The 19873-nt window shown below is 38.6% G+C and overlaps 1 protein-coding gene across 2 annotated transcripts; it reads right to left on the reverse strand.

Annotated features, from left to right (window-relative positions):
* Window positions 1–629: 629 nt before the first annotated feature.
* On the reverse strand, window positions 630–19596 carry OPRK1 (opioid receptor kappa 1; the record flags this gene model as incomplete). Of its 2 annotated transcripts, none has more annotated exons than XM_080611762.1 (3): window positions 630–1162; window positions 5727–6079; window positions 19337–19596. In XM_080611762.1, the coding sequence occupies 3 exons, from the start codon at window positions 19594–19596 to the stop codon at window positions 630–632; spliced, it is 1146 nt and encodes a 381-aa protein (XP_080467888.1). The 2 variants fall into 2 exon arrangements, with proteins under 2 accessions (XP_080467888.1, XP_080467889.1); XM_080611763.1 differs by having other exon boundaries at window positions 630–1152; window positions 5723–6079.
* Between the last annotated feature and the right edge of the window lie 277 nt (window positions 19597–19873).

The following is a 19873-nucleotide window of genomic DNA, read 5'->3' on the forward strand; positions in this document are numbered from 1 at the left end:
AATGCTTTACCATACACAGATACAACAAAATCACTTTGGTGTGTAGGCAGATCATGCTTAAATTGGATTTCCACAGCACAAACAAATGTTACAGATATATTAGTTGAAGACAATATTGATTTTAGCTCTGACATTGCTCTGCAGAAACCTAAACACTCTTCACTGTAAAAAAGTATGACAAATCAAGTTGTCAAACTACGTAGCTAAGAAGCAATCATCACTGGGGCAGAAGTTTTAGGCATAACTCAGTGTTATGATCAAATGTTGCTTAATATAACCTTACGTATTGTAAAGAGAAAGACCAGAACCTTCATTATCCAAAATAAGCTGGTACAACACTATCATCTCCTGTCTTTCCAAAAGCGTGTATTAGTACCTGCTCAAGTACAGCAAACATGGTGCCAAAACCTGACCACCAGCCAAGTCCTTTTCATTTGATCTTATTTTCAGGAGGTTCTTGTTTCTTGATAACAAACTTGCTTCAGTTCCAACTACTAGGATTTCTGAAATACTCCAGAAACTTCTTTCTGGGTGAGTTTAGTTCAAACCGCAGTAGTAATCTGCGTCAGTCCTAGGTCATTGGACTCTTCTCCCTCTTGAGGACAGTAAGATGACATTTCCACGACTAGTCATACAGGTTTGTTTGTCCCATCTGCTTCCCTCATATAAGCTGGGTCTTGCACAGTGTTTCTGACCCTGCTGGTGGTCTGCCTGTCCATCCTCATCTTAAAGGGGAAGCAGAAGTCCTTAAAACATCTCTTGAAGTTTTCATCCAGAAAAGCATAAAGGATGGGATTGAGGCTGCTGTTGGTGTAACCCAAAGCAATACAGAAGTAATAGCTGGATATAGCAGCAGTACTGTGGGACACATCCCCTAAGGCTTCAACCAGCACAAAAATGTGAATAGGAGTCCAACAGACAATAAAAACTGCCACAACCACAAGAACCAACCTGGTAATGCGACGCAGGTTTCGATCTTTTTCTCGAGACCCTGAGAGAAGCCGTACACTTTTAAGGCGCAGGATCATCAGAGTATAGCAAACAATTATAATGAGAACTGGAATAACAAATGCAAAGACAAAGACACAGATTTTCATGAAGATGTCCCACCACATGTAATCTCTGTCTGGAAACTGCAAGGAGCATTCAGTGCTAGCAGTATCTGGGAATGAAAGAAGCAAAAAGAAAATTGCTTCATTATTATTCTAAATAGTCTAATCATCATAGCATAAGCTAGGCAAAGTGATTATCATGTAATGTGATATTAATAAACAGAGTTATCATTAAATCACTCCAAGAAAAACTTTCGATTACCATTAAAACTGGTTGTATGCAGCTGTCTCTAGAAATTATTGAGATAGGATCTTTTTAAAATGCATAACATTGTATAAAATTTGTTTCCCATGGGAAGACCTAAAACTGTAGAAGACAAAACCAAAAATTTGTAAAGATGCTTCCATCTGAATTTCATTGACATTTAAAGCCAGAATGAGTACCATGTTCAACAGAGTAGAAATCTCATAATTATTATCAAACTGCATATGTTCTTATCTGTGGGTGGAGACAGATTTTTGGTATCATGAATGGTGGGAGCCGAATGAGGTTTTGATCGTAGCAAGATTTTGCCTATATATGATAATTGTGTAATAATCTTTTCCCATGTGCCTTCTTCAGTGCAAATGGGATACATGTAAGTGCTTGCATTCAGAAAAACTTATTTCCTGACAACAGCTTCTTTTCAGTTAAATAAAATGTGTGTGCATGGGGTCAAGCAGAAGCTGCTTTTTTTGCAGAACATGTCATTGAAACTTCAGTTTGCGCAGAGACTGCAGTATCTGAGCCCCTGACACCAGCACACTCCCTTCTGATTGCCCATGCCGGGATTCAGAGTCATAGACTGTCCCAGAAATATTCCATCTGACAGGAGACTGCTAAGAAATTAAACATTTGAGGTTTCATTTGCTGATCTCATTGAATCCTCCCAGCACATAAACCATACAGAAAACCAAAAACCAAGATAAATGGCAAGGCGAGAGAAGGGGTAAATTTACAACTACTATTGGCAGTTAAACTTTACTGAAGGCAAGTCAAGGTAACGCAGGGATTTTTCACTCTAAATTATGGCTTATATTTTATCCTCTTGAACATTGCATTGTTCTTTGGATTTTTTCATTTTCCCTACTGACTTTGTCATTCCTCTACAAATGCTTATGTGTTTTATTGAATCTAAGGATGAAATGATTCAGTATACTCTTGCACATCACTTCTTTTATATCAGTCTCCAGGAGAACTAGTCAGAAAAATTCCATCAAAACATATTTCCCTGCTATTGAAATGCTTCACAAATCAAGATGATATTGCAGATAATTTGTTTTGAAAAATAGCTAGGGGGGAAGTTATTATTATGGCATCATACAAACATTTCTGCAGTTAGATATCAGAAAGCTGTTACTGGGTGATATGCTAAAACATTCAAATAAAAAGTTGAAATCAAAGCTAAACATTTTGTGGTTTCATTTCAAAAAATATAACAACTAATGGATGATTCTGAAAGCTGAAAAGTGAAAAGGCATATATTTCAAGCCTGATGGGGGATGCTAAGCTGATAGTACAAGTATAACTTAATGGGGTCTTGACAGTTGGTCAACTTTTCTAAATCCTTCATGATCTAGGTTTTCGTAAGTGTAGCTATTTTCACTTAATTTTATTCTAGAAATGTCAACAATCATCTTCAAAGAAGTTTTCACATTGATTATTGCTGTTGTTTGTAGTAGGTCATGGCCTAGTGGCAGCAATAAATCAGGATGAAGCTATAATATCTAGGCTAGTAAAACTGCATCCCAGTGTGCTTTCTGGACAAAAGTGAGGTGTGATCAGAGACGGCTGCTCTGGACCACATCCAGTTACTCACTGAAACCACCTCCCAGAGGAAACTGTCTCTTCTGTCAGATCTACTGGCATAATTTCATATATTTATCAAAATAATTAAGTCATGCTTGCTACCTTTTAATATAATTTGTAGCTGGCAATGGCATTTTAGAATTCCAAATTATCTAATACAAATGTAATGATTGTCTTATATCTCATTACAGTTTACCTTCTATGGAAAACCTTATCCTAAATTCACTAATATTCCTGTGTTCCACTCGATATATGTAATGCTATGAATTGTACAGAACCCACTTATGTTTTTCCAGTTTGCAAAGAGCAAATAATCAACAAAGATCCCTGTCTTAATGCACAATATCATAATAATTTTCAGGAACATTGGAAGATATTAAAATACAATTTATATTGTATTCCTGTTGCCTGAAAAGATGCAGAACTAAATACAGTGTCACAAACTGAGTACTTGAAATTTCATGCTGACCTTTTCCACTCTGAAAGCCAAGTATTCCAAATATATTGACATCTTTCATGAAAAATACTTCAGCTTAGATGCTATGTTAGTGGAAATATATTTTTTTTAAGTGTTTGATGGGCTGCCATTTAAGATTAATCTTAATCTTGACATAGGGTATATATTTCTGTTAGTTGCGTTATTAATTGTGTCACCTTTCAGCATTCATATTCCTCTGTACTCAAATGGAATACTACTACAGGGAACACTAATAGCACCTCTAGTTTATTTATTTTTTTAAAGTGAACAATTCTTCAGCAAGAAAAGCTCTGTTAACTCCTGAGAGGGAATATTTACACAGATGTAAATTTTATTCTGCAGGGAAAATGTACCCAGAAGCACATTACTAGGAGGAAATCCTGTACTGTGAGTATACAACGGACTAACTGAGCATGGGGTGAGAACTTTAAATATGATCACTTTCCATTTGATGTATAGTTGTTGATTAAATCTGAATACAGCAGAGGCCCTGTATCATGTAAAGAGCAACTATTTTGTCCAATGTAATATAAAGTTTCAGTCCTAAGCTCCAGCTGTCAGGCATGGGCAGGATCCTTGCTTTCCCCTTCAGCATTTGTCAGTGCAATTCATGAACACACTAGACAGGATAATAGGTGCTAGATGCTCAAGGGAGACCTTAGATCAGACAAGCAGAGCTGAACAGGAGGGACTGACAAGCATTTGCTAATAATTTCCAACTCTCTCTGGCCCAGCTGAGCTGTGGCATTACTAGTCTCTGTTTCAAGAGGGAAAAAAAAAGGCTGCCTGACACATGGTATGGCAGAGGCATTTAATCATTGCTGACCTGAGAGCAGCCCCTTGATCTGAATGCAATGTATACAGTGAATGACAGGAATATTCTGCTAGTCAAGCGTGCTCCAAACCATGGCCAATATTTAATATGTAGTGAGACAACCATTCTTTCCAAATGAAGATGCCTGGAAGTTAATGTTTCTCAAGTGAGACATTGTTTTATACAGCCTGTCAAAACTTCACTGGGGAGGAGAGTTACAGCATTGCGGACCAGGACACTTGATCCCCCAAAGGGCTGAAAGAGCTTGCAGAGGACTCTCCTGTCACCTACCCACCAGAAGGCCAACAGCAAGAACAAAATCTATATCTCTTCAGCCAAATCAATAAGCCCTTGAGCAGCCACTACAGAAATGTTTAGTCTGCACTGGTCCATGCCAAACAGTTTAAATGTGCAGAATTTATTGCCTCTGATGGACAAAACAGTGTCTTTATGTAAAGTGAAACCTTTCAATAGAAAAGATTGTTAATTCAGAAAATTATTAATAATTTTCCAAATTATCATTTACATCTCAAACAAGACTACCAGCAAATAAATATACATGTCTTGTATTTTACCAAGCCATCCATTAACAGGATGGTCCCAACCCAAGGACATCATTGGAATCCTCAAGACTTCTGAAGACACTGAGATGTTCCTGCACTGCAGTCATGCCTGTAGGTATGAAGTATATATGTGTGTGAGAATGTTTCTCCACTTTGCTTCTCAAGGAGGCTTTCAAAATAAGATTAACCCCATAGCAAGGCAGTTTTGGTAATGAGTCACTAGTTACAGTGACTAAATGCACAGTCATTTATGGATTATAAATCTCAAGCAAAGCTTACAGGTAGTCTGCATACAGAGCTCATTGGCTTAATGTTCTTGCAGTTGCTCCCTTGCCATGGTCTGTATTCCCTGTTCCTCAGCTGATCCTTATTGATCCTTATTCTCAGCTTTTCCAAGTTTCTATCCCCATCCCTTTATAAACAAGAATTTGACTCACTTAGCATGTTTTTTTCTCTCCAGCTATTGACTTTTCCTTTCTTCACCATGCCATCAAGTTCTGTGAAATAGCTTGTTGACAATAAGCTTACAAGACTTAATACAAATGATAGTTTTAATATTAATACTAATAACAAGCAATCTAGTTTCTGCTCTTGGAACTTCATCAGAACTACTCTCACAACACCTACAAAAACACCTTAAGCTGACATTTCATTTTTTATCCTAAATTGATCTTTGATCTGTCCACTGTGAGCAAATTCCGGATTTCCCCCTGCTGTCTGCTAGTAAGTTTTTATGGTCTAACTCTAGCATAGACTAGACAAACTTCAAAGTGTGTTTTGTTCTTTTAGTTGGCCAAGGCATCTGAGCTTAAATAGTTTATGTTATACTGTAATGTTCCACAATATATTTCAAAATGTCAGAAATTAAGCCATACTTTTCGAAGAAGGAATTAAGTTTAATCAATATTCAGAGCTACATTTTGTGTAATTTGAGAAACAAAAAGACTAGATTTTGAATGCTCACACTCACCTTCCCTGACTTTGGTACCTCCAAGAACTATTGCAGATATACCAACAGATGAGGACAATAGCCAGATGCAGATGTTGATTATCTTTGCCTTGAGAGGTGTACGGAAGTCCAGAGCCTTCACAGGGTGACACACAGCAATGTATCGATCAACACTCATCATAGTCAGTGTGAATATGCTGGTAAACATGTTATAATAGTCAATTGAAATAACTATTTTACACAGCACATCACCAAATGGCCAAGAGTTCATCAGGTACTCAGTGCTTTGGAAAGGCATAGTCGTGGTAACTAGTGCATCTGCCATAGCCAGATTGAAAATATAGATGTTGGTTGCTGTCTTCATCTTTGTGTACCTGAAGAAGAAAATGAGTAAGGCTTTATTACTTCAAAATATGATTATGCACATTGAAATATGTCACAGTTTATCAGTCAGGCTTTTTTCTGTCATTTCTGACAGAAGTGCACATGCATACAAGACCCTTGGAATAAGAGTAAACACATTTGACTCAGTCTCTCAGTACCTGTGTTAGCAGTTAGAACTCTTCACCACAGGCAAAAGCAGGTATATGAACATATTTAATCGGCCAAATGCTGGTTTCAATTCTATCTTCTTAAATCCTTCTACAAGAAAGTATCATTGCTACATTTGCAAGTGTTCAAAGTATTTTCAGGTTGTTTTTTTTTCTTATAACTAACTGTCAGTGATTGTGAGATTTATGGGTTTGTTTTGTGGAAAGAACAGTTATCCCATTTTCTCGTAAGAATCCATGTTAACTGTTATGTCTTCCAGGCCAGAGAGCCTCTTATATGACAGTATCTCTTCCTTGAATTCCTTACAACAATGCCAGCATATACAAGTTTTATTCATTTCCCTTCTTTGCTCCTTCATTTTCAATTTCTTTTCCTTTCTTATCATCAGCTTTTCACAGTCCTCTTTTTTTGTGACTCCTAATGTAAAAGACGAGTATTGTTTAACTAGGATGTCACAATGGGGAAAAAAATTATTATAGCAATATTTTTTCTACATCCTTTCATTTCATCAAAATGAAGCACTTGTTTTGTCCAGCTGATAAAAGCCTCAGCCTACACAAATGAATAGAATCTGGTTTTTTGAGATGGCAACCTGTTTTGTTCTGTCTCGATGAGAGTTTAGGGGGACAGCCTGTGCCTCAGGCATGGAGGACTGCTCCAGCTCTGCTATGGACACAAAGGATGAAGGAGAACCTGCTAACATAAGGACACACTTAATTCTCCTTTCTGCAATGCTTCACTCCAACTAGTTACTTTCGCTAATTGCTGTTAATTTTATTATCATACTTAATGGCACATTTTCTTTCTGAAAACCATTTCAGCCCCATATTTTGTAGGTTTGTGCCTACACTAAAATGTGCACATGTAACACACGCAGAGACATGTCTAGCTAGATTTCAGCATGTCATCAATTTACAGTGGAAATATAAGATTTGATTGGTTCAGCTGATGAACATGTAAAGCAATGTATCTATTTGCCTTCTAAATGTTGATGTGAAAAATAAAAAATAAAAATAAAAATAATTTGAGCAGTGCTGACAAAGTGTGCCCAATATGTAAAGTAGCTCTTAATTAAAATATGGTGAGAAATGTCATTCTATGACCAACACAAAATGTTAAAAATAGCATCAGTTTTTCTAATCCCCTCTAATTACAATTTATGGATAAAATGAAACCAAATGCTGGTTTGAAGCATAGAAAAGAGAACTGCAAGAGAAAATAAACTAAACTTTTATCACCTAGATATCATGTCCAGGCTAACATCTTTGTTCAAGTAAAGCATTACAAATCTCTGAGCAAAGAGAGCCAAAGGGAAGCAGAAACAAAAGCTGTACATTGATGGTGTGACCCCCAATGGTCCAGACTCCCTCTGCCTCACTTTGAGCTTCTCCAAGATCAAAGGCAGAGAGCACAAGGAGGCATTTGCCCATCAGAGCTGGGCTTCTGCACCTTCCCAGATCAACCTCCTCAACAGAGGAGGCAGTCCATCCTGTAGTTCATATCATAGCCCGTAAGGCACCTTTCCAACACAAATATGAGAGCACATAGCTAGAAGAAACAAATATAAAACTGAACAAAAGCTCACTGAACATTCAGATTGCAAATCTGTTCTAAAATGGGCTTATTTCCATTAAAAGTCTGAAAAGGAGTAGTAGGAATGTGATTTTACTTCTATGGACACCACTGATGATATTTGGAATTGCTCATATTGCAAAAAAAAAGACTATGAAATGTAGGAATAGATGCATAAAAATTGCCACAAAAGTAAGTGAAAGGAATGGAGAAAATTCTTCCTGCAAGTAACTAAAAGAGCTCAGAGCATTTATTTTATCAAAAAGAACACCAAGAGGTGACTTGATTACAGTGTCTGAAGACCTCCACAGGAAGAAAATAGCAGGTACTGAAGAGCTCTTTCAGACTACAAAGAAAAGCATAACAAGGACAGATAAGTTAAAGTCAAAGCCAGAAAACTCAACTCAGAAACAGTGACAGATTTTTCCTAATAGCTAAGGTGATTATTATTGGGGAAAAATTACACAAGAAAGGAGTAATTTTCCATCTTTTGATGTCTCCAAATCAATGTCTGCTACTTTGCAAAGGGTGTGTTTCAGTCAAATACAAGTTTCTAGACTCAATACAGGTATATCTGAATAAAATGTAATGGCCCGTGATAAGCAGAGGTGAAGTAACTAGTAGTTCTTCTGAATCATTGCTTCTCTAGATCTTTAAAAACTTGCCCGAGGGTTTGGATAGGGAAAGTTTGCTTTCATGTATCGAGGAATTATTTTGACCTTTTTTCCTCAAAAAAAAAATCAGAAAAGCAATGATAAACAACTGAGAGGATTTCATTAACCCTGAAAAGGGCAAATATCTGAAAGTCTTTATATCTGGCATTTCCTATTCCTTGCACCCTTAATTCAATTCTTTTGTTTGTGTGACTCTGTGGCCACATATACTTTATTTTCTCAGTACCCCTTTCCCTCATACACCCAACCTTCCAGTGGCAGAACAGGAAAGACCCTCTGTAAAACAGTACCAGGATTTTTACGTGACTTCGAAATTCCGATTCTTGAACCTGCAACATAAAGCATGTTCTCTGTACACTCACTACTTATGTTGTGCATGTAAAGCAAGCAATTCCGAATTTTTTTACTATGTAACGCATGCACATATAAGAAAATTAATTTTCCTCACTACTGTTGATCCAACAGGAAGCATGTCTTGTCATTCACAGTTAGTAAGAAACATGGAGTCATCCCAGTACCAGAATTTAGACAACTTCCAATGTAACTAAATCAAAGCTGTATATGGGAGTGAAAATATAACTGGGAAAAGAAAACCTTACAGTGTGCCATAGCTCTCATAAGGCTCTGTGAATTTCAGGGGCACATTTCAGGGGCACATTTGCACATAACAATCCCAACTTTGATGCACCTGGTGTGCATCTAGTAAAACTAGAAGTGAACTATAAGTTCACTTCTTTTACTATAAGTAAAACTATAAGTGAAAATATAACTGGGAAAAGAAAACCTTACAGTGTGCCATAGCTCTCATAAGGCTCTGTGAATTTCAGGGACTCATTTCAGGGGCACATTTGCACATAACAATCCCAACTTTGATGCACCTGGTGTGCATCTAGTGCTTCCCCACAGCTCACCAGCCTATCAGTCCCAGGACTAGCTGGCTTTGCTCAAATCCACCCCAGTTCACAGATCACAATGTCTCCTTGCACTTCACACTCAGCTAGAGTAGGCGCCTGATCCCTTCTCTGCCAGACTTTGAACAAGAAAGAGGGAGACCAATAGATACTGCTCCAATAAATACTTTATTACCTTTTCTCCCAAAGCTCTTTCTCCCAAGCTCTGCAGAGGGATCGTATGTACCTAACTCAGGAACAAAGGGTGCACCTGTTAACCTCAGCAATGCTAAGTCCAAGCACATTTTAATGATGCAACCTTAAAGCTCTCTCACACAGTAACATAAATATCTTGATTACTTTCACCTGAAAGCATTGGCTTCCATGTAAATGAGATACTGGCTTCAGAAGTTGTTAGGCAATATAGATTAAATCATACATTCATTTAGAAGTTCATAAAATTCAGAAATGCCTTTGAGAAATTGACTCAATCATCCAAACTCCTTCCAATGTTTTTAATTAAACACCTAAAAGTCATGAAATGCCTGCATGGCTCTGAAGATATGTGCTTAATCAAAAGTCCAGTTACAGTAAGGTAGTAACTGCTTTTGCTGTTAGACACTTTGAAGTAGACCCTGACAGAGTCCTGACTTGAACATAAGATGAGGGATGTAACTGCTTTTCTACAACTCTCTCTATTGCACCAAAATATAGGAGGCAATATTTTATGTGGTTTGAATTTCATTTAAGGAAAAAAAATACCGCTGTCTGCTTTAATTAGTCTAGTAGAAGAGATAGGGGAAACCTGAACATAACTACAGCATATATGGCACAGTGGTAATTAATGACAAACATTTCTTTAGTGTCTTTGAGATATTACTTTCAAGACCACTAAAATAGTTATAAATCACTGTTGTAAAAACTGCTCATGGGAAATCCCATATCTAGAAAATGATTTTTTAAATACTAGAATTTCATAATAAGATGACAACTTTTCAGTATCACATAAGAGTGAAAGTTACCTCTTAATTTAGGTGCTACAATCTAATTTCAAGACGTAGAAAAGCCTCTGATGACTTAAGCTGTTGGTGGCTCTCAAGACTGCTTGTCAAACTATAAGCAGGCCTCAAGCCTCTGTAGACTTTAAATAACTGGAAAATACATGAAAACTCTGCAGAAACACAGGTAAGATGAAAAATAAAGCTTTTGTTTGGGTGTATTTTTTTGATGGATATATAATGACAATTTTTAAGGAGCAAGTTTTAAATGATGAATACTTATGTACCAGAAGTAAAACTTTCAAAACTATCACAATTTAGGCTAAATCCACTTCCCAAGAATGGAAAGTTCTTTGAGACTGGCTTCAACTGACCCTTAGAAAATTTTCCCCTTTTCTCAGTTGACTCATTATTACTGTACTTTTCCCTCTGTTAGAATTTAATTTGCACAATTTTTTAAGACGGTATATAAGAAGAAATCACATCTCCAGCCTAAGCTCATTAATGAAATTGTAGTAAGAGAGAAGGAAGCATGTTATTGAGGAGCTTATATGCTTTTAGAAGAAAAAAACATAAAACAAGAAGACAAAAACCAAAATGCATTATGAAATCTACTAGTAGAGCCCCTTAAAGTTATTATCTCAAGTGCAGGAGAGGAGTATGATTCTAAAGTACACTGTAGCTAATAAAATTAAAAGCTGAGAAGGAGGCTTTGAGCAACTTTTTTTCTTGTAACTGTAAAAGGCTAAAATTTTCCCTCTAGTATGAAATGAGGGATGGAGAAGGGAGCAAGACTAGCAAATACGCTACAACATTCTGCAGTAGCAGAGTGAAAGTACAGAAGCAAGAAATACAATGAGGTATAACAAACACATATTTTTGGCATATACCTGAGTCAGTGAACGAAAATGAAAGCTAAAGCACATCTAACAGCAAATTGCAAAAACACCTATCAGCAGGATGCAGGCTCTGTTCCACTAGGTTCCTCTAAATGAAGTATATGGAGATCAAGGGGCTGAAAATCTTAGTCCAGGAAGCTCTAAATCTCAAGGCTGTATTCAGAGCACACTCAGTATCATACTGCATCAGAACAGCAGGGGGGAAATAAAAATAAAAGAACAACCCAGGAACATCTATTCCAAACATACCGTATCAAAAAGATGATTCAGCTATCTTTTGGATCTTTGTAATTCAGAAGAGAAGGTTTATGCTAATATGAAACTAAGACTGAGGTAATTTAAAAGTGTAGAAGTATGCTGCAGTTTGTATGTTCATATTGGGCTATATGTTATTACTACATTTTGAACAACAGCCATAATTTAGCAGTAGACAGGACCTTGGAAAACTTTAGATGAAGATTTACATTGTTACTGCACACATTTAAAGGTTGCTTGTCTTTAACATGAAAATCGCTAGGAGCCTACAAATAGTTGTACGTTTCCTACAAAATAGTTTCCTGAAGTAGAATTCTCTTTACTAATAAGCACTTCTAGATGCCTATTTTTAAGCAGCTTAAAGAAGAAAAGCATGATCTTGTCTTTTATTCTCCTTGGGAACATAATCTCCTTGAATGTCAGAAGGTATCAGGTATCATTAAAATCCTTACAATTTACCACTACTATTACTCCTCTGAACTAGCCATAAACAGAGCTTGAACAGGATATTGCAGATTTAGGTTAGATGTGGAAGCTTTCCTTCTTGAGCTAACAAAATAGCTTCTGAATTAGAGTTCAAGTCTACATATACCCTGGTCAAAATTAATAAAAATTCACAAACAGAAAAAACCGCAACAAACTATTTTTCCTCCTTTTATGATAAGGGGAATATTTTTATATGAGCTTAAGCGCTTCTTTTTAAAGAAATATGCTTAATGTTATAAACAGCAGTATTGCAACATTTTTGCTTCTATGATTTTGGTAGGAGAGCTCAGAGAAATGTCAAGGTGCTGTGATTTATTATGGCTTAAACTGAAACAATGAGAATGCAGAATTTTACAAAATCAGTTCTTTATCCAAAACCAGTATGTCCAATATTATTAGAGAGCCTAGACAATTAGCTTAGACTCTGTACCTAATTATTTGACCTCTATTTGTAGGTAACATGAACCTAAACCTTGTCAAGCAGCTGACTCTGTCTCTTGAGAAACTTTATGTTGCTGCAAACATTTTCCAGTGACTGATCAGCCATGTTGAGGGGAGTTCCCAGCCTATCCTAATCCTTTTTACTTGTGACACATACATTGCCCTGGTGAGTGCTGAGTCTCTGTCTCTGCTAACATCCAACTTTCCCATTGTTCTTATTTCTTGGAAGGTTTGGGTTTGTTTGGGGTTTTTTTCATGAAGTACATGATGTGGTAGATGCTCCATTCCTGGATTCATTTAAGGCCAGACTGGATGTGGTTCTCAGCAACCTGATCTAGTTGAAGGTGTGCCTGCTCATTGCAGCGGGTTTGGACTAGATGGCTTTTGAAAGTCTCCTCCAACCCAAGCTATTCTATGATTCTATGAGCAACCTTAGCAGAGCAAAGAGCTTCATATGTGTTTGTGGGAGAGGGAAATGAGTAGGACAGACATTGCCTGGCAAAGAGAACAAATCCCATTGTTGCCTTTGGGGATAGAGGCTCTAAAGGATTTTTTCAGGGTATTACTTTCTTTCTTATTCTTTTGAGAGGCTCTAATCTCCATAGCTAGCTGTATGCAGAAGCTGGTTGGAAGCGGCCAAATGTTGAACATTTGCTTCCCCTAGATTTTTTCCGCAGGAAGGAAATAAGGAAAGAATTCAGAAATTTCTCACACAGAGGTCTTGGGGTATGGGTACCACTCTTGTTCTTGAAACAAGGTACTTGGTCTCCATTTTGCCACTGGATAACTGACACTGCTGGCAGTGTTTTGTAGGACAACTCACTCGGATATTAGAGACTCACTCCCTCGGATATGTAGAGACCTGAACCTCTGGTCAGCTCTCTTGTAATAAAGTTGAACGGGAGACAAGGGACCTCACTCTATCACAGGTATAGGATTATGTGGTAGGCAACAAATGAATATATCAGAAGTGAGGCAGCTCAGAGAAAAGTCATCAGCTCCTCTTAGGAGGCAGCTGGGAGGCTTTCTCTGGACTTTATTCATTTGTTTTCCTCATCTGCCTCAGAGAAGCCCAGAGCACAGACCAGCTGAGCACACACATTCCCAAGGGAGATAATTCAAGTGAAATGCAGGAAACTTTAAGATACAGTCGACTGAGCAGCACAGCTGGTAGCTTCCATGGTGAAAATATTCTTCTATTGTGCACTTTAACAATAAACAAAGCACAGTCTTCCCTGAGGAGAAAAGCACACAGTCCACACTTTGCAAGAATTATCATATGCTTTTTATGGATGGAAGAACCAAAAAAGATATGAAGTAAATTTCCCAGAAGCACAGTTTATCAAAGTTCTCCTGGATGCTTTGCCTTTAGAAAGCAAAATATAACTGAAATCAAAACTCTCCTTGGGAACCCATCTGTTTCAGAGAATCCAACTTAAGGGACAAACTAATCATAGTTTGAACAGACAGTGAGAGCAAGTATCCAGGAAAATTATCCTCCCTTGCTCTTAGTGCATCCCAGGCAATCCAGATCACCAAGTTAAGCATTTCTTGCCCCAACACCCTTTCAGCAAATTCAAAATCCTCTCTCAGGAAAAATGAAATTAAGGCTCCTCACTCCTTCCAGGAGCATGAGCTTCCCCACCACTCTTCTGATAGAGGACAAGTGATCTCAAGCCTTCTGCCTTGCCAGCAGCCAAACTGGAAAGTTCTTATAAGTTTTCACTTTCAGCCACTTCAAATGGGTTCCCTGTAATTTGTCTTTCTTCCAGGCAGGGATTCTAGTTACGTCTTTCTCTGAAATAAATGGCTACCCGGCTGCTAGCCCAGCAGAAGTGTCTGTATGGATACCAAATTACTTCTCAGAAGCCAAACACTTTACTCACTATAAGCTATAGCCTCTCTCCAATACTGCCTCTAGTAAATACTTCTTCCAAGCCTTTTCTCTGCTTTCTCTGCTTTTTCAGTATCAGCTCTTCTTATCACAGCAACATATTTGGGAACTCATGTTGGGTTTCTTGTCAGCTTATAAACCCCAAGTTTCCCTTACTTATTGTCTAAGAGAATATTAAAAATGTTAGAAACATTCCCATTGTGTTCAGATGTGCTGTGCTTGTCAAACTACCAAAACTGTTTCATAAACTTGCCCTTGTCCATGTTTCCTGTTACACTGGTCTTTGTGCAATCTGTAAAAGCTGTTGGTAATGATCAGTCTTTAAACTTGTGATGAAAATCATGTCAAGTTGGGCCAAACCCTGCAGAATCTACCAAAATGACCTCCATTTAGTAAGGTAAGGCCAGATGCTCTTTGAGGTTCTGTGATGAATTGCTATTAATCCATTTGATACCTCTGTACTGATAATAAAAAGGTGTCAATTGTTTGATCTGGTAAAAAAAGGGAAAAAGACATAAACTTCACGAAGTGTAGTACAGCTTGGCCTTTACTTTTAGAAGCCCAACCTCTGATTTCCAAAAAGAATGAAATCATAACGACCGCAAGTAATAAGGGACAGGTAATCCAGTTAGGTCGACTCTTCTGGAGCTTCATTTTTCATTTCAGAACAATATTCTTTCCAAGTACAATTTAATAAAATTAGAATAGTTATTTAAAGCAAATTAACAAGTAATCTTTTGATGTAATCGAAATCTGTTATTGATTTAAACCAAATTATTGAATCAATTTCTTTTTTGTATATAATTTTTTTATATATTCATTCTTGCTTGGAATAAATTATGGAAAAGATTTTAAAACAATCTGGAAAGGAGACAATTTTATATGACATTTCTTAATAGAGTCTTCCTGCTACATAAGATGCCACTCGGTTCAATGCATATAAGAACAAAAATGTATTATTAGTTATATTTTTTCTTCAACATTAAGCAGAGGAATAGAAGCTTTCTCTTTTCCCTTAGGAATCAATCTACATATCTGTGACATAGCCTCTTGTTAAAACCATTTCTGAATGTAGAAAATTATTCAGTTCACTGGAAACTTGAAAGATAACTTTAAAAGGAATACAGGATTGGCTATTTACAATCATAATGACAGCAGCTCTCTCTAGTAAGTGTCTTCGGGAACAGTAAGGGTATCATACTTCCATAGAATAAATGAATCTGGAGTCAGTAAGAGACAGCATCTCCGAGAGTTTTTACCAGAGTATGTTTATGGTTTCGATAAGGGCAAATCCATAGTTAAAGCTGTAACTGTAGTTAAAGCTGTAACTGTAGTTAAAGCTGTAACTGTAATCAGCAGAGTCTTCTTCCCCTCCAGCTGTTACAAGTATGATTTTCCTTAAAACCAGCACTAAATTTTAAAGAAATAAATTCAAAAGGGAGGAGGAAGAGAGGAAAAATACTTTCTGCTTCTGAGGACAAGTAATTTTATTTAGCAACTTCAGCCAGCTATTTCACCTGCAGAAATATCTTCTAAGACCTCAGAGGTAAGGCAATCTCAAAAGAAAAGGTTTGGGGTTGAGATAGGTTCTGATCATGCCAAGACACACATATAATGTTACTCAGGTGAGTTAGATAACTTCACCTGGTTTCTAGAAACCCATTTCATGCCTCCTCTCCTTCTCTATAGGAGGATTGTGTTTCGCACATAGTGTCCGCATTTCCCACCAGTGCAAGAGGCAATGTGATGCCTTCTTTCTCTCTTACTCACTCCCCAGGAAAAGCAGCAGCCACAGGAGAGGATTCCATCCCATGTGCCATGACTCAGTGTGAGACAGGCACTGTCAGCCCACCTGGCTGGCTGCTGGCCTGACAGCAGAGCCATTGGGACCGGTGCACGTGCCTCACAGCTGATGTGAACACGGGGAGGGTTCCTGGAGATGCCTACACCATGAGAGATGACTGCAAAGAGAGCAGGTTGCACCTCACAATCCACACAGAGGTCTTTCTACACATTAAAAACAACCAGTCTCAAGGTGCCTGAGGAATCTGGGGCGCTTACAATAGCACCAGTATCTCCATTTTGTGTATGACGAATCCAAGTCACAGGGTCATGAAGGGACCTTGTCATGACAGCAAAAAGTGTTGAAGCCTGGTATTAAAACCAGGAGAAGAATCCAGGTCTCCTGAGACATGGTTTATCAGCCCATGTTGCCACCACTGTATTAAAGTACCAGTCCCACTCACCCTTCAGCACAGATCTCCATTTACAGGAGGCGTATAAAACTCAGCTATTTTTCTTTCAGGAGCTTGCACATGTGATGGAGGTGCCATTCTCCTGTTATTTTTCTGTCAGAGGGAACTCTGAAAGGGTTTTCCCCTTAAGCAGAAACACACTGCACCACACCTGAAGGAGATTTCGGACACACAGCACTCTATGCGCAGGTTGCTGAGATGCTGACTCGCTGGTCTCCACGATCTTTTTTAGCAGCTCTTGTGCAGAAGCAGCAAAACCACACCTGGGGGTGGAGGGGGGGTGTTAAAGCAAGGAATTGCCCAAAGCCCACCTATGCCACAGCTTATAGTTGAATTTGAGCCTGTTTCTGAAGCGTTTCAAGACTTTGGAGTATTCTGAATCTACCACAACATTGACACTTCACAGTTTCACTGGGAGTCTCAGAACATAAAGGGCCTTGTTTGTGTAACCTAATAGGTGACTCTGTATCAGCCCTGAAGTGGTCAGGCAGTTGGACTAGATGGTCACCGTAGGTCCCTTACAACTGACCTATTCTAACAATACTAGATATTGTTTAAAAAAGCAAAGGGAGGAGGGGCTGTGCTTGCCTTGCCTGCCAGTCCAGAGGGGGTTAGGAGAAGGAGAGCAGATCTGTGATTCATAGGGATGAGAAATGGTGAGGGGCCTCACACAAACCCTGTGCTCAGCTGGAGGATAAGGAAGAGACATAGACTGTCCCCATCCTCCTTTAGAGCTACGGCAGCTGGAGAAGAGGCAAGGTGGGATGGCTGTGAGACATGATCCCCCTCTCCCTAGCCACCACCTTTCACAAATTTCCCACAGATCTTGGCTTTCCACACAAAGGGACATCACTGCAGGCTACATTTTTCAACAGGTCATAAAATTCCATCTTGAGATGCAGTCATTCAGAGAGTGGATGTGAAGGAAAGAGAGGAGGAGATGAAAGGTTAGGACAAAGATGAAGAAAATACACCTCTTCAATGAACATTTCAAAATCATAAGAAATGCTTGAAACTAGATTTGTGTATAACAACAGGTGTTCTGTCATATTTATTGTTTGGTCATGTAATCAAGAGGAAACTGAAGCAAAAGGCTAATGAAGGAACTAGAGGAAAGCGAGCCATAGCTAGCTAGACCCTCATAAAAAAAATCTGAGAAGGGTAACAGGAAAGAAAAAAGGATATAAATACGCACCAATATAACCCATACACACTTCTAGGGCTCTGGCTAAGTCTGAATTTATTTCCACTGCTAGAGCAGTCAATCAATTATCATTGTTAGTGGTAATTAATAATTAGATAACGTTAAAATTATAATTATAAAATAATTAAATAATTATAAAATAAATGATAATTAGAAAATTATCATTTTCTAAGCTGATGGCTTAGAAAATCTCTGCCTTTGCAGCTGTGTGCGTCAAGTACAGAGCCCCTCTTCTTGCGAGAGAAATACAAAAAGAAACAAAATCTCTACTCTGAATGAAGGGCTAAAAGGCATGCAGGGGTATAAAAATTACAGCATCACAAAGCTGGAGCAAACCAGTTTCTCTAAATGATGACATGGGCATCTTTATTTATTGCACTGACTTTTAAAGGGGATTTTGTTTCCATTATTCAAGAGTATTCACCTGGTTATTACTCATCTTTCATAAAGTACCTCATCAGCAACTCCACTGCTTCTAGTTAACTTCCTTCGTATCAAGTCTGACACTTAATTCACCATCCTGCAATTGCTTGACCATTACTAACTTTGCTTTACTAAAATGCTTTACTAAGAAGATACCTTCCAATACCTCGATTTTTCTTGCGTTGTACAAGCTGATTTTACTTGAGCCACAAATACTCCACTATTTCTTTTACAGAACTTTTTTCAGGATTCAAATAGACTGAAACAAGAGTCAAAAAAGTTGCATTATTTCAGTCCCCTTTGTTGCTCATCATCACCACGCTGATAAACACTGTCCAAACATCTTTATAAATAGCAAATGAAAAGGACAAAAGGAGAAAGAAATCATAGTGCAAGATAAAATATACACCAGTACCCAAGTGTAAGTGCAAGAGTAAGTGCTGGTGCATTTCACTAAGTGGTTTAATATGAAAACCTAACACAAACATACAGATTTTTCTAGTTTCCTGAAAAACAGTAGCAAAGGTATTTCAGCATCTACTTTGCTTTCTTCACTCTGACAATGACAACTGGAATTAAACACTACTTGGCAGAGAAAAAACATCCATTGCTTTACATTATACATTTCCACCTGGCTTTATTGTTTCCTTTTTTCCCCATCTTTTTAAGCAAGGTGACAAGGCAGCAATATATCGACACAACTAGACACATATGCCATCCCTCAGGGTCTCCTCACGGGGGGAAAAATACTGCCTTGCAGAAGTTTCCTTCTTTCACTGGAGCTTTTCCTCGGATAAAGCAGCCTCTCATCCCTAGAGGGCACCCGTTGAACGCAGCGCCGGGTCATGAGCCTCCTTTCCGCAGGCTGCAGGATTGATCACTTTTAACCAGCTTCCTCCTCCTGTCTTTAACTGCATGTCCAGCCAAACCCACCGCAACTGAAACGGTTTGGGTCATTCCGCTTTTTTTTTCCCAGCTCCTCATGTATGCGCACCCAGAGAGCTTTCATAAAGTACTCCCTCCCTTACCCTGTCAATTTAGGGGCAGCCATTTGCACCTCTTCCAACAGGTACTCCAAAGCCCCTTACCTTATGATGACAAACATGACCAGAGAGTTTCCCACCAAGCCGACAACAAAGACCACCGAGTAGACAGCAGTGATGATGATGGGGATGGCAGGAGAGATGCTGGTGTGGTTGTGCTGGGCATCCCCGAAGACCCCGGTAGCATTGCTGTCATAGTCTGCCCAGCCCAGGAGCCAGCTGCCGCTGGTGCTGGGGGGACGACAGGACCCCGGGGAGCAGGTGGAGTCCAGCTCTTCCCGGAAAATCTGCACCGGAGCACCCATAGGGGCAGGAGGGAGACCTGTAGGAGAGTGCAGACAGCAGGAGGTGAGTATCCTGGAGAGAGGGAAGAGGGAAAGAAACAGAAGTGCTATCACAGACACCAGACATTAGGACCTCTCCAACTTGTATGTATTAAGGGAGCTCTGCTGGAATGGGAACTGTAATTTGCCAAACAGAAATTTGAGCAAGCCACATTCATATTAAAAAATTACAAGTTTTACATCTCACTGGGTAATGGGCAAGTGCTGCTCCCCCAGGTGCACAAGGAAAGTTTTCCTC

Source organism: Psittacula echo (assembly GCF_963264785.1).
Source record: "Psittacula echo genome assembly, chromosome: 2".
Classification (NCBI taxonomy): domain Eukaryota; kingdom Metazoa; phylum Chordata; class Aves; order Psittaciformes; family Psittacidae; genus Psittacula; species Psittacula echo.